At 40.9% G+C, this 16,506-nt stretch overlaps 1 protein-coding gene across 4 annotated transcripts in view; it reads left to right on the plus strand.

The window, feature by feature from the left end:
* SLC38A5 (solute carrier family 38 member 5) overlaps positions 1–16,506 on the plus strand; it is a 418,440-nt gene that overhangs the window by 287,517 nt on the left and 114,417 nt on the right. For all 4 annotated transcript variants that reach the window (XM_086940341.1, XM_086940342.1, XM_086940343.1 and 1 more), the window contains one exon: positions 6,586–6,847. In XM_086940341.1, coding sequence (XP_086796467.1) covers positions 6,735–6,847 — 113 coding nt within the window. In that variant the 5' untranslated portion in view covers positions 6,586–6,734. The remainder of the gene's footprint in view (positions 1–6,585; positions 6,848–16,506) is intronic.

A 16,506-nucleotide genomic window follows, 5' to 3' on the forward strand; every position in this document is an offset into this window, starting at 1 on the left:
GACTCACTGAAAAAGAATGACCTTCTGTGCCACCTGCACATCACATTGGCTTCCTGGTGAACCAAGAACTACTTCCTACATCTTAACACAGCCTCATACCTCACTGACCTACTCACAATCCGGGGCAGCAAAGGAGGTTTCTGGAGCGAAGTCCTCCATTCAGAGCCCTCCTTGCTCAGCACCCATCCTTTTCATGGCTACCTCAGCCTTCTGGGTCTTTCTTCCCACTCACCTGACATTTAACCCCCCCACATTTCTGTCCTTCCGCCGACTGGCCAAGACTCAAAGGTTGAGTTTATATGTCCCCAACATGTAGACTCCTAAACATGCGGCCCTGGCGTGATTATTCTGTGGGTTTGCCTCATTCACTGATGGTTGATGGTTGGTCTGGTTTTGCTTGTAAATGTTGTTCACTTGTACAGCGGATGCATAGAGCGGCGATGCAATATGGAACATTCAAAATGAGGAGTAGGTTAGTGGGCGTCTGTCCTGGGGGCAGATATGGCTGTTTTAGCTTCTCTTCTGTGGGCAAACATTGGAGCCAATAATCGCCTTTTAGTCTGTGGGCAGATATTAGAGTCTGTGGTACACATCTTTCCTCTTTTGTGGGCAGGTATTAATTAAAATAATAGCCTTTTATTCTGTGGGCAGATATTAGAATCTGTGGTAGACATCTCTTCTAATCGATGGGCAAGAATTTGAGCCAATAATAGCTTTTTATTCTGTGGGTAGATATTCGTTTGGGGAAACAACCTCTACAATGCAGTCATTACATCGCAACATCCTTTACATCACATGTCATTACAACGCAGCCGTTACATTGCATGTCACTACAACGCATGGTATTACAATGCATGTCACTACAAAGCAGGCATTACATTGCAAGTCATTACAATGCATACCCCTACACTATCCAACACTTACCCTACTGTTGCACTCACTGGTGTTAATAGTATTTTTTACCCCTACACTATCCAACACTTACCTTAAATGCAATGTCATGGTATGCATCGTAATGGTATGCGTTGTAAAGGTATAATGCGATGTGATGGAATGTGTTAAGGTAGTTTCTGAAAATGCAATGTAATGGCATGCTATGTAAAAGAATGCGTTGTAAAGGATGCTGCAATGCAAAAACTGCATTGTAAAGGCATGCATTGTAAAGGTATGCGTTGTAACGTCATACTTTTGTTAGTTTGTGGTAGACATTGCGGCTCTTCTGTGGACAGTTATTATAACCAATAATAGGCTTCTCTTCTGAGGCTTTATTAGAAAAGGTGTAGGCATTTCTTCTGAGTCCTGATAATAGCGCCTCTCCCCGATGGGTTTCTGTCTTGAGTCCTGATCTTAAAGTCTTCTGAGGGTAAATATTAGAGTCTGTAGTTGGTGTCCCAATGGAGAACTGATATTTCGCACCGGGACACGCCTTTGGGAGTAACCATGCGCTTTAGAAATTAAACCATTATTATATTCGATCCTGTAGTGGACGCGGGCTTTGGACCCTATGGTGGGCTTCTTTTTGGAGGACAGATATTGGAGCCTGATCGCACCACTCTTTCCTCGCGACCTATGACTATGCCCGCCTTGCAAGGCGGAAGCATACTGTAAGGGCTGTGCTTGGGCTCACTGCAAACCTAACTCTTATATAACTAACTCTTCAGAAGACAGAGCTGTTCCGGAGCATAGCACCCGCTACTTGTTTTCAAAACACGAAGTTGTGTATTGGAGAACAGCAAAGGTGTTTTGCGCCATAAAGTCCAATTGTCCTCGTGGTGAACTTCAGCCAGAGGCTTGGGAGAGCTCAGCCCTCTGTTTATAGAGCCATTCACTTGTCCTGTTTGTTGTCAGTCCTACGTGTCTGACCAAATTCTTAAAAACAAGGTCGTCCAATGCACCGCCCAGTTTCAGCCCTCCCATACAGGTGTTTGGGTGGGAAGAGTATGAGAGTTTGCCTTAGTAACTCTGGGCACCCCATGGGCACATCTTACAACTACAGGAATACTACCAGTAAATATTAGTAAATGCAGCATGCAACCGCAGGACTATGAGTAATCTATAGAACGCCAATCGAATGGGGAATAACATGTGGAAATCTGTGTTACTGCATGATGTTCCCAACTTCCAGCCATTTTGTAAGAACAAATTCTCCCGGGTTTCACTTGGTGGATTGGTCCGGTATGGTGGTTATAGCACAATATCTGTGAGTGCGGCTCGGGTAATATCAAGTAGGGTGTAAAGTAAACTACTGTTTAAGTATTAGGATCCCATTCATAATGTGGGCCATAGCACCTTAAAACACATCCTCTCCACCATCAGTGAGAGCACATGCTTCAGAGTCTGGGGCAGACTTGTGTCCTCTGTCAATTTAACGAAGAGGCACAACACCTCCTTATATTTCTTCATTGCCTAAAGCCTAGTAGCAACTGTGGGTGTTGCTAACCGCATTCAGCTTGCGGTCCAATAATTACTGGTGGCTAGTGTTCCCGGCAGATCCTAGGTGGAAAGCCCCATAAGAATGCCTACAAATATTCAGCCTCAGCAACTTTAAATCATTCCTCTACCAATAGCAGGATACCTCTTTTCCTCAGCAGTGGGGTCCCCCATCCTATCCTGCAGTCACCGATAATTAATTCTAGGAAAAGGTAACATGTTGGTACACGCCGCAGACTGATGGTATGCTCCTCCATCCCTTTATATGGCCTTTTTGTTTGGTTTGTGGTAGCCCGTGGAACGGATTGCATGCAAATGATACAGCTGGACTTGTTGCCCGGGGCTGTACACCATGAGCTCTTTGACCGTGAGTACTTTCCCTCTGGTTACTCCCACTGTGGTGACTTCCACAGCTCCAGGCGCCAGCAGAAGACAAACAAAAATCACTTTTAGAAGAAATATTGAGTCGTTGTGAGGGATCCGTACAACCACTGAAGTTATGCACCCGTGCATTGTCCACCATTGGCCAGCATGGCAACAGAATTATGGCCATCACCAGATTATGAGTTGACAAAATATGAATCTCCTTTATTGCCAAAGCTTAGCAGCAACAATTGAAGAATACAGAACTTCAATGAACATTCCAATATGCTATAAAGTCCCCCCACGAGCAGCCATCTTCCTTCTTTGTTAACCCTTTCGCTGCTGATGACGAGCTCAGCTCGTCATCACCCACGGGTGTCGTGTGCTGATGACGAGCTGAGCTCGTCATGGAAACAGCAAAATGGCAATTTGCAGCACAGGGCAAAAATCCCCGCAGCAGCCATGTGGTTAAACTGCGAACAATAAGATTCAACGAGTAGAGATCAAACTCCCAATTGAAGGCCATTTTCCAGCCCGTGATCCGGAGAGAATTATTCTTATTCTGAAAGAAAGAATGAATCCTGCAATATCTCTAATGACCACCGAAGCATTCGGGTGGGATACATAAAAAGTGAAGGGATAATATTAGCCTCCGTGTCTTTCATAAAATCCAGATTTTCTGCCCACCAGGCTGTGAAAAATCTAAATTATGCTGCATAATCTGTTGCTTGTTAATGTAGCCTAAATTACATTGTTATCACATATTTGTTGTTACAAAATCGATTTCTGTGGGTTAGCCAATGGATTGTCTTAAATATCTGCTAATTCAGTGGGTGGTATCCAAAATGTTCTTTTTAACCAATTATTACTATTGCTTTTATGCTTTGAATGGAAGCACAGGAATACCATGGTCTTCATAATGTGCTCTGTGCTTTCAACACTAAAATAGTTTTTGTGAAGCATTTACGGGGTTGCATTCTGCTAAAGACAAATCTACCATTCTAGTAGTAAAAGTTTCACCTAGGTATAGTTTAAAATCTGTACCCCACTGTCAGTTATGTTCTGTATTCACAAGGTGGAGTTTCTGGAAGCACCCCTCTCCAACTAGAACAGAATGAACATTGGATATGAAATGTGCAAATGGAGACACTCTTCAGAATCAACCCATCATATCTTGAAAGGGATCATGATTGTTTGGAGTTCCTCAAATTGTAAATCACTTTTAAACTCACTGCTGTTCTGAGAGCTTTACAACATAAACATGGTTTTTAATCAGGAAAGAACCAAATGTGTTTGTGGCTAGAATGATTCATTCGTCCCACCCTGTCTGAGAAATATGTAGGTTTTTGGTTTCCTGCTCACGAAAAACATGAGGCGGTTTTTCCAAAGCATCGTAGGGCATAGACTGTTTGGGAGAAATTAAATCATTTTTAAAGTGAGACTATAGCAAAGAACATACCAGAGATGAACAGTGCCAGGGGCTGAACTGCATTCCACAGGCACCCTCTTAGGAAAATGTGATCTGTTTTAATGTCTAATATTTTTCTGTGCAAACTGCTGATTTTGCAGCTGAATATGACTTATGTGGCAAAAACACGAATATGCAAAATGTACTAAGGTGACAAAATCGAAAAAAAATCCAAAGGCCTGATTCTCTTGAAAATGTGCATCACTCAAGGCAAAGGAAATAACCTGTAATGTTGTGAAGAGGGACAGCAGTGCAAGGTTGTGTGAAAATTGGATATTTATTTTTAAATCAGAAATCTGAGTTATTGGAATCAGAGTCAGCTGCTTGAGAAGGTTCAACCATTTAGTCAAGGTTATGGTTGTTGATTGAAATTTTATATGGATCTGGTGTTGGATGTTTTGCTGCGTTAATGGTTCTTTTGTTGTTCATGTTGCTTAGAGGTTTGGTTTGGTGAGGTTTTTTTTAAACGTTTTTATTGCGAATTGAAGTGTTTACACAGCTTTCCGCCTACAACCCTTGGGCCGGCAGCATGAGCGATAATGTCTCAACTTATCGAACACAGCTGTGGCTCTGACATCCCGGAGGACCAGCAGCGAATTCAAAGTTCGTAACTGTGAAACACTACATATTAAAGGTGGTCGTAGGCATGCAATAATTTGTTCAATTCCGTTAATTTCCCACAAATTCCAACTAAACTCCCTCACCACCCCCTGCCCCCAGTTGTCTTCTTCAAAAAATACCAGTTCAGCGATACATACAATCATGAACAGTTTGCATATATCTGGTCTATAGTTTTGCCACAATTTCCCATTTATATTAACACGCCGTGCCCCCCGCCGCATCATCACCCATGACATCGCTACGACCATCTGGCCAGCCCAGATTCCTTTTCACAGCCGGCCACTAGGCTATCACTCCGAGTTTTCGCCCCTCAAGTCCACACTCCCCGATTCCAGCCAGCGCACAAACGGTCCCGGATGTCCAATGGTCTAGATCTACTGGGCATTAGTTCCCAATAATTTGTTAATTGATCGTTGCTGCATTTAGCCAACCCGCTATTGTCGGGGCTTGTCGTTTCTTCCAATGTACAACCACCTGTTGGTTTGGCGAGTTAATGGTTCTCAAATCAGGTTCATGTTTAGCTTTACTTGCTGCAAGTTTAGCTTTATTCATGGATAGTGGGACAGATTCAGATACATCTGGTTTTGTTTGTTTAACAAAACTATTGGACATTGGGTCAAGTTTATATGGATCTGGTGTTGTGTGTTTATTAGGCTTGTTAGTGGTCCTTAGGTTGAGTTTAGTTGACCTTGTAGTTTATTTAGGTTGGTTTGTGGCTACTGGGTACGATTTAAAAGCATCTGAGGATGCTCTATTAGCCGACTTCATGGTTCCTGGGCTAGGAGTTGGTGACATGTTGTTGTTCAGGTTAGGTTTAGCTGCTCCTGTTGTTCATTTAGCTAGGTTCATGGATGTTGGGTCAGGTTTAGATATATCTGGGATTTGCTGAGTCAGTTTTGGGTGAGATTTAGCATAGCCTGTGTTGTTCATTTAGCTGAATTCATAATTTTAAGGTCAGGTTTACATGTATCTAGTGTTACTTAAACAAGTAAGTCCAGTTGATGGTCTTTAGGTGGTGTTTAGATGTAGCTGTTGTTTGCATTTATCTGAGTTGATGGTTCTCGAATCAGGTTTAGATGTTTCTGGGACTTTATGTTCAGCTGGGTCAAAGTTCTCCAAACCAGTTTAGATGTAGTTGGTTACCATCTTTTTATCCTAAAGTTTACAAGCCCTGTGTCTGTTATGGATTAATTTGGTACAGTTCTCGGGCACTATCTCGAGTTCTTGGTTCGTGGCCTTGATGTAGAATAAGAGAATTAATGATTACCTGGTCAGGTTTAAATGTATCCAGCAGTTTTCTTTTTTCTTACGTTTGGATGCACTCAGTGTCTTGTTTTGTGGAGCTTATGACTCCTGACACTGGTTTAAATGTACCTAGTGCAGTTCATTTGGTGGTTTGTGGTTTCTAGTGTCAGTTTAAAGATAATCTCTTGGTGCATGGCAACTGTTGAATAAATGGTTTATTCCTTTACCATATAATTATATGAATATTAAATTGATTTTTGTAGATCGACCATATTATTATTAAGTTATAATTAAAAGTAGCACCTGGTGTTTATGTTGGGTTTGTACTTCCTCAATCAAGTTGAAAATGTCCCTATTGTTATTTTTGCCAAGTGAAGGGTGTCAAGGACCGTTTTACATGTGCCTGGTGGAGTCGCTTTTCTGAGGCTTGCCTAATATCATATCTCTTTGTTTTTTAGGTGTTTTCCAGCTCACATAAGGATTCAGATTAAAGTCCTAAGGCCTTTGTAGCTTTGGCTTCCTCCTCCCCCCTCCATCGTGGACCATTAAGTCTTCACTGAAGGTCACGCGTCCAGACAAGCTCTTCTTCAAGCAAATTGCACTAACAATGTCCGCCATTGAGATGCAGAAAAGAGGCGGGGGGGAGGATGATGAGAGTCGCATGTTGAATGGGAGTATACCGGAAAGCCTCGACACAGACAAAGTAACCCTGGAGGATGGGTAAGTGCAAATCATGTATATGGTACTCTTATAAAGTAAATAGAGGCAGCAGAACACTGTTCAGGGCCAAAGGCAACATACACTCAACAAGTGATTGAAGGGATAGCTGTGTCCTGACAGTGGAAGTGAACTGTTACTTCATTGTGATGCAGTAACTTTACAGAAGTCTGTCTTTGGTTCTTTTCTTAATTGGAGCAGTGTTAGGGCAGTCGCAGTACATAGAGGGATTTAATTCCAGATCATGGTGCATAGCTGGAGAAGGCTTGTAGACTTTCTTTTTTCCGCTTCAAAGTCACCATCTTGATGGTGTGCTGAGAGCCCAGGAGGGAGGTGTGTCAATCAATGAAGCTTTCTAGATGATGAAGTTGGTTTTTAAGATGGTAGGGACCAGCAAGTGGAGCCATTGATCTTCCATCAGGGAGGTGTGATGTGATCATGTTCTGGCCCTTGATGAGGCTTGCTGCAGCGCGCAGGATGTCTTTAAGGGGGGTTGGCTTGGATTCTGTGAGACAATTGAGCAAAGTTTTGCCACCATCCAAGATGCAAGATTATGAGGTCCTAAATGCCAATTCTGAAGTCTCTTTCTAGGAGGAAGCCTTTCACCTCTTTAATAGAGAGAGCTGGTACCAGTCTGTCTTAGTTTTCTTATTTATGTTTTCTTTAAGGGTGAGTTTGGTGTCTGCGGTGAATCCAAGTGACTTGGTATCTGAGTGACTTGGCATTGGATGAGTGTTGAGGCTGAAATTCATCCAGTGGTGTGTTGGTGAGGTTTGAGGATGTTATCGTTGAGTAGAGCCCAGCGGACGTCTATGTACAGGCTAAAGATGATGATTAACAAGATGGAACCCTAGTGGACTACACCACACAGGTGATGGGGATCTTCTGGAACGGTCAGTTGGATATGTAGGGGAACCAGTGAAGGGCACTATTTGAACCCATTCAAGACTTCTTGGTGTGGATGAGGATGGATGGTCAACAGTGTTCAAGGCACCAGCAAGGTCCAACAATATTTGGATACAGGGGTCACATTTATCTGTGGACAGGAGGGTGTTGTATATGAATTGTGAAGCTACTAGTAAGTTGGCTGCCTCAAGATCTGGAGCTATATTGGTATATATCCAACAGGAGATGGTTGATGTTGATATGATCTTGGAGTCCTACGTGAGCTGCTTTCTCGAAGATCTTACAGATTAATGGTAGGTGAGTGATTATCTGGTCGTTGGCAAAGATAGCAGGATCAGAAGTGTGTTTCTTGAGAAGTTGGAGAATCGGATATGTCTTCAGAGGTTTAAGGAACATGTCTTGAGAGAAGCACTAATGATGGTGAGTTGAAGTAGCAGGATTTCTTCATAGAGGGCACTGACTAAGGACAAGGGTAAGATGCCATCTTCACAGAAGCTGGCTTTGAGAGAATTCAACGTGTTGGTTGTTCCTGGGAGAACAGGATGTGAAGGATGACCATAGTGTGAAACTGCATGGGGATGTGGGTGTGTAAGACAGTGTCATCGATGTGCCGTTGGCTTGTCTGTATAGTGTCATTGAAGAAAAGGTTGACGGCATTGCACTTGTCTGTGGCATGTTGGATTGGAGGGTCAATAGTGGTGTTGATGCCGTTATGGATGGTCCTGAAGGGATTTCTGCTGCGGTTGGTTATGGTTCTGTTGTGTCGGAGTGCTTTTTCATGCATAGACTGTCACGCTGTTGAAAGCATTATCAGGGCTAAAGGTTAAAGAATCTACTTTTAGGGTCTGAGCTTAGCCAGACATCAATAAACAGAGCACTGTAGTGCAAGTTTGTTTTGTAAATGATAAAAGGGGGCACATCCTCCAAAACCCTAAAACGTTTGGAACCGAGCCAAAAAGGCCCATCCTATTTGAAGAGTGACATTTTTCTTATTCTCCCTCTGCATAGTCTGAGGTTTGTGAAGCTTTATATGAGCATAAATGCTCCCAGGGATGCTAATTCAACTCCATATTGAGACTCGGGACCTGGAACCAGAGAACCTCATCCTTCTGGTGCCCAGTGGTAAATCAGTTTGTTGTTCTGACCTAAGTGGAATTGTTAAGAACAGAGGAAGTACAATGGCCATCATTGGCAAGGAGTCTGAAGGAAAAGTGTAAGAGGCCCCAAAACATTCAACGGCCAAAACCTCTCTCTAACTTTTTATCTGTACTTGTCTGTGTGCACTTTTCAAGACCTGCTACAGGAATGGTAGTTCTTATAATCTCAAGCTTTGAGCACCAGGTCCCCCTTTACTTAAATCCTTGTACAATAATCCATAAGAATGCACATGAAACGGGGGGCCTTTTGGATGGAGACACTGCATGAGCGGGGACAAGTATGAGGAAGAGGAGCCGCGAGGGGCTCTTGTCTGCCTGAAACATTTCAAACTTGCAAAGGAGAGAGAAACCAAAGAGAAAGTCAGTAAGCACCCGTCTTCCTTCTCGGTATTTCTCTGGCAGGTGGTATCAGGTTAAGACAAAGGGGAGAAAGTCTGCTCAATCCCCAAGACAGAAGTAGCGATCATCAGCAAGAACATCTCTGCTTAGAACTTCAACTAGTGGCCAGTCGGGCTCGGACCCGCAGCCAGAACCCACGCCAGGAACCCCAGAATAGTCATCAACAGCAAACTGGACATGATCGCACAGGTCAACGCTGCCTCTGCATCCTGCTTCCACACCCTGAAAATGCTGAGGAAGATCTTCAAATGCCTCTCAAGCAGCACTAAAAAAATGTCACCAGCAGATTGGACTATTGGAACACCCTCTATGCCAAGATCCCCAAGCAACTTACTAGAAGATTAAGAACCATCCAGAACGCGTCATCCAGAACTCGCCTCCTCAATCTCCCACACAGAACTCGTACCGCAGCACATCTCAGGGAACTTCACTAGCCCCTGAAACACAAATGTGATCAATTCAAACGCCCTACACCCATATTCAGTGTACAACACCAGTGGTCTTAATCTATGGTCCAGGGACTCCTAGGGGTCCGTGATGCCTACTCAAGGGGTCCACGACTGCTTAGTATATTAAATAGAATTAACATGTTCATGTTCAGTTTCCTAGGGTACAGGATCTGCCACCTCTTTATATGTCAAGGGTTTTGCCAGCAAAGAAAAATGTGGTATCCATTGTCTACAAAATGAAACCATACCCAAAAATGTATGTATGTATGTACATGCTTTTGTGTTGTAGGAGGTGCTACATTTTGAACCCCTTTTGTTCTGTTAGGTGATAATCCCCCCCCCCCCTTTGGACAGGGAGTGACCTAGCTAGGTCACCTCCTGTTAACTATACTGCAATTTAGCTGGTAAAAGTTTAGGTCTATGTACAGCCAAAAATGCCAGGACAGCATGCATAGCTTTCTTTCATTGGTCTTCTGTTTTAGCAGTTATTGATAAACCATCAACATATTGCAATAATACTGTACCCGTCAGCATTAGGCAATTGTCCAATTGTTCTTAAGAGCTTGATTATAAAAGCGTGGACTCTCTGTGTACCCCAGAGGTGCTCTACAAAATATTTAAGACCTGCCTTCAAAATTGAAACTAAACAGGTACTGGCTAGCTCTATGTACTGAAAAATATATTTTTTTAAATATATGACGGTAAACCATTGTGCTGACGGCGGTATTAAAGAGAATATATTAATAATGTCAGTCACTACAGGGTATTGGGGCTCCACTATCTTGTTAATAGCTCTCTAATCAACTACTGTTCGATATTTTATCTGTCCGCTTTCATGATCCCGCTTAACTACTGGCAAAATAGGGCTATTACACGGGCTTCCAGATACTTCACGTATTTCTGTGTAATAAATCAGATTTTACCAATTTTAATACTTGTTGTCCTTCTTTAGATATTTTGTACTGGGAAATCTGTGGTACTTTTGCATTTGGTTTTTTCCCTTATGTGAACTGGGTCTATGTCCATATATCATACATCATTTGGCCCATCTGCCCACAACTTACCATGTATGTCCTGTAATTTTATTGGTAGCATATTCCTATTTATCTCTAGAAACTGCTTAGAAAATGTGTCCTCCTTACATGTCAAATAAACACCATTCAGTGTACAATATATTGTGACATTCATCATTTTCAGTGCTTTTAACCCTAACAAATTCAGTGAGCACTTATTGGTCCATATAAATGGTATTTGTTCTGTAATGGGACCGATAGTAAAATTCAACGATTTGAGACAGGGCTAGCCACAACTGTATTAGACAATCCCACCGTTCTATCTAGTCTTCCAGAAAGAGGGGCATTTGGGAGGAGCCAGTGGGAAATGGACGTATTAGTGGCTTCAGCATCTAAAAGGAACTGTCTTTAATGGCCGTTAATTGTCATTTTCACATATGGACACGATGGATCCGCTGGTATATTCACTCGCTCCCCATTCTCCACCGGGCATCCCTATTGTGACCATTCTGTAAAATCATCGTCCTCTGTGTAATCCTGAGCGTAATAAGCTTTATTATGCATATCAAAATAGTTTGTCTGACCCGTTCATACACCTGTCCTCTACACCTGCCCCTTCCAAGAAGGAAGTTACCCCCAGGGATCATTTGTAGGTCTAGGAGCAAGGGGGGGAAAACAAACTATATTGTAAGAAAAACTCCCATCCGACCTATGTACTTTCGCTAGTGGCTAACATTAGCTCTGTGGGCTACTTGCTGCTATACAGATCAATCAAACATCCTTTTATGTTTATTGTTAATTTTATTATATTATTCAATTCATTCTTTTTTTTAATCTACGAAAAACAACCTTTTTCATCAATTATACAAAAGTTAAAAAACATATAAGTGAAACTACTGAACCTTTTTGAAGTGCAAATATACTCAAATACAATTGCTACATACATGGCATTTATTTGAGATGTATCATCTCATTAAAATTAGCATGCACATTGAACATACAATATACCCCCATACTTCAGCCACACTCTCATTCTAACCTTTCACACAACACCACACTAACACACACACATCACATGCATACACTTCCCATCCTTGGTCGGCATACACTTTTGCGGTCTCAGAGAGAACCCTTCATTAATATCTGCGATTGTGTTGCCAGCTGGGGACCACTGTAGTTCACTTATATGTTTTTTAAGCTTTTGTGTAATTGAAGTAAAAATTAAAAAAAGTTGTTTTTCATAGATGAAAATTAGAATGAATTGAATAATATAATATATATATATATATATATATATATATATATATATATATATATATATATATATATATATATATATATATATATATATATATATATATGACTGAGCAAACGCCTGGGGCTTGGAGGCGCACTCGACGTTTCTCTCCCCTCCGGGCTGGAAATGCTGCCTGCTTCCAAGGTGCATATGTCATATTAGCTTGCCTACGCGTTTCAGGGCCAACAGCCCCTTCTTCCTGGGCATTAAACACCACACAAGAGATCTGCATTTTCTTTCCGGCATTTTTATTTCATTTCCCATGTCTCCCACACAGGGCGTGTCTGGCATTACGCACTCCTGCGTGCATTATGGGGCATGGAGTCCTGTATGCAGATAGGTATTCTTCTTATAGTAAGTTCTTGCGTGAGTTTAAAAATTGTCTTTTTGTTACCGGCACGTTTCTCCATATGCAAAAACGAAACCTGCTCCAAAGGACATGACTCACTCAGAGGCATAAACAAAAAGACAATTTTTAAACTCACGCAAGAACTTACTATAAGAAGAATACCTATCTGCATACAGGACTCCATGCCCCATAATGCACGCAGGAGTGCGTAATGCCAGACACGCCCTGTGTGGGAGACATGGGAAATGAAATAAAAATGCCGGAAAGAAAATGCAGATCTCTTGTGTGGTGTTTAATGCCCAGGAAGAAGGGGCTGTTGGCCCTGAAACGCGTAGGCAAGCTAATATGACATATGCACCTTGGAAGCAGGCAGCATTTCCAGCCCGGAGGGGAGAGAAACGTCGAGTGCGCCTCCAAGCCCCAGGCGTTTCCTCAGTCATATATATATATATATATATATATATATATATATATATATATATATGTGTGTAAATATAGTTAGGATTTTTTTCCTATGGGATTTTTGAAAATTCTATGTCGAATAACTTTGGCGTTTGTGGACGGAATTGGCACATTTCGTTTCTGAGCAGCCCCTGAAAATTTGGGGGGGTTTCGTCAAGGGGGGGCCGAGAAAAAAGGGGGGTCCCAAAACGCGTTTTTAACATTGAGTTTTCAATAGGGCGGTTGGACTCACTTTTAGCTCGAACGGCTGAATGGATTTACACGAAACTTTGCAAAATTGTAGATATGGTTTGCCCGACGTGCCTTTGCTATGTCTCAATATATGTGCTTCAGTGGATTTTAAGAAATTAACGTTTTAAAAAACAGATATATCTGTGACAGCGTCCCGGTTAGCGCCCCGGTTCGCGTACCTGATGCGTAACGGAACTTCGCGAAGCGAAGCTGATTGGCTCTCGGGTGTCTGTAAACATTCTAAACAGTCCGGAGCGGCCGCCATCTTGTGTCTCGGTAGGATCGAGACACAAGAGGTGGCCAAAACAAAGTGGGAAATGAGCATAAGGGGGCAGAGTACATCCTCCCTGACCCCCTAGGTTTGATGAGGGGGCTTTAAAAGGGCCTCGCGGGGTTTAAAAATAATAATTTTTATATCGGTTTTTTTTTGCGGGGGGAGCGCTCGGTACGCGCACCGGGAAGCGGTCCGGGAAGCGTAATATTGGGAAAATAGGATGAAAGAATGTTCAAATATTGTATGTTTATTGATTGTTATTTTTGTTTTTTTTAATTTATTTTATTTAAGTACCAACATGTAGGTACCAATGCAGAGTCTAAAAATAAAAATACATTGTTTCCTTTCTAGATATCTTGCATGTTGTTTCAGAAGTTATTGTGGTATATGGAATTCATAGCGTAGTCTGTCAGGAAAGCAGAAACACCATGGAGGCAGGAGATGATAAAGAGATGTTAAATACACATTGGTGATGATATAGTGGAAGAAAGGAAGTAACTATGAGCAAACTTAAAGTTGCACAGTATATTTAAAGTCTGATTTTACATTAAAATCAATTTGCTACTAGTTTTAAAAATACATATAAAAATGAATAATGTCTCAAACATTTTTTGAATTATTATATATAAATTTATTATTCTGATTTATTTTCAAAATTAAAAAGAACTTCTAATAATTCTTGGTCAGATTTTGACTCATTTTCAATTAACAAATCCACAGCTTCAACACATTGCAGAAGTTCTATGTCCATTGATTGATCAAAGAATTCTGAATCATTTTCTTTGTCTTGGTTGCATTCTGCAATTTCCACGTTATTTTTCTGCTCTACTTCCATTTCTATGCTGTAAAATGAATTTTAAAAAAATATATCAGTACATATAGGGCACTGTTGGGTTTAAGTACAGACAGGTAGTTTGGTTTTTTAAACAGTGATTTTTTCGTTGGGCAGTGTATGGTATCAAACTGGAAGTGGAAATATGAAAAAATGTATGAAATAAACTCTAAGTCAATTCTTAATTATACAAGACAAGTCTAACTCCATCCATAACTAAAACAGAGAAGTCTATTTTATTCTATAAGTATTACAGAGGGATAGTATTTAACTATCAGAACATGTTTTCCTAATTAGCTTACAGTACAGAACATACTTCAGTTTTTAAAATAACATCTTACCTTTTAAATAGAACTTCAAGTTATCAGTTGAAATGTACTTGATATGTACTTCAAGAAGTAGTAGTCAAAATGGCTGTGTTTCTCTCTCTTTCTTTATATATATTCAGGTACATAACCAATCAAATGTCATGAAATAATAGAAGATATTGAAAGTAGCATTTTGATTGGTTGTCAATTCTAACACTTCATAAGTGTTTTGGTTAGGTAATTTACCTCAGGATATTTAATCAGGCTTACAGCATAATTTTCACAATGAAATTCCATCAAATTTGGGGAAATGGTAGGGACTGCTATGTAGTAGGGGCTATTCTATAGTTGATGAAAGTGTCTGTAGTGGTTTTTCTGTAAATTACTTTCCCACCTTTTTTTATCGAGAGCTTACCAGTGCGCTCCCCGGTACGCGAACCGGCAGCGTTACGGGAGTCCTCCATTTTGTGTATTGGTAGAATTAAGACATAAGATGGAGGACAAACAATGTACGGAATGGGTAGAAGGGGGCACCGTAGACACTTTGTGACCCTCTAGGTTTTCGGAGGGAGGATTAGGATGCTGATACATGCAAAAATTATGGAAAAAAAATTTCAAAATTTCACGGGGGGAGCGCTCGGTATGCGCACTGGTAAGCTAACCGGGGAGCGTACTTTGGTGAAGAGAAAAAAAAAAGAATACATTTTACATCTTTTGATATTTGCTATTAAAAAACCATTGAAATTCACTGAAAAAACCATAGGTTATAGACCATATATAGTTAGGAATTAGCATTTACAAAACCTTGAAAATTCACTGAAAAAACCATAGGTTATAGACCATATATAGTTAGGGATTAGCATTTACAAAACCTTATTTTACTCGCACAAAACCATTGAAATTCGCATATATAGTTAGTTGCACTAGCTATATATCGCGCACCCGCAATCCACTGCTGATGATGTCACATATTACATCATTCATGACATGGTCAGTGACATCACTGATGACATCACTGATGACAACTCAAATGACATCACTGATGACATTATCCAATGACTGTATGTTTCTGTAAAGTTAAAATATGTCTTACATGTTGAAGAATGAGTGGATGTATAAGTGTCTGGATGAAGAATTTAGTAGGTGCGTGACTGACTGTATGAGAGAGTGATTAAATGTGTCTCACTGAGTGCATGGGTTAGTGACTAAACTGTCTTAATTTGTGCATCATTATGTCTGTTGTTCTGTAAACTGCTGCATGTGTTAATCAGTAGCTATATGAGTAACTATATGGGTTATTCATTGGTTGCCCAAGTATTTGTATGGGAGACTGAGTATGTGTGTGAGTGGCTGGGAGGTGTATGACTGTGCATAGATGTGTGAGCAGTTGATTCACTAGATGTATGGGTTCAAAAGTGCATGTGGAAACAGCTGCATGGGCAGTTGACTGTGTGCATGAGTGTATTGGTGAGTGAATGGATATCTCAGTGCTACATGTCAAAGTAAGTACATATGTAAAACACAGTACACGTGAGAGTTGACATATATAAATAACTGTGCATAAGAGCCAGTGAATGTGTGAGTGGCTGTATGGATCATTGTGAACTTGTATCAGGGATTGTATAGGAGAGTAAATATGTGTTAGAATATGTTTGAATTAGTAAGGTGTGTATAACTGTATAGTTGAGGAAATGGAGGAGTGATTGATTCTTTGCATGACTGACTAGATGTATGAGTAACTCCATGGATGAGTGACAATCTGTGAGTGTCTGTTTACACTGATTGTATCTAAGGTTATATTAGAGTCTGCAGAGGTTCATCGTATTATCACATGAATGATATTATCAGTGATGTGATCAGTAATGTCAAATGAGATGTCATCAGTGATGTCATCAGTGATGTCATTTGAGATTTCATCAGTGATGTCATTTGAGATGTCATTAGTGATGTCATTTGAGATGTCATCAGTGATGTTATTTGAGATG

Source organism: Lissotriton vulgaris, chromosome 10 (assembly GCF_964263255.1).
Source record: "Lissotriton vulgaris chromosome 10, aLisVul1.2, whole genome shotgun sequence".
In the NCBI taxonomy this organism is placed as follows: domain Eukaryota; kingdom Metazoa; phylum Chordata; class Amphibia; order Caudata; family Salamandridae; genus Lissotriton; species Lissotriton vulgaris.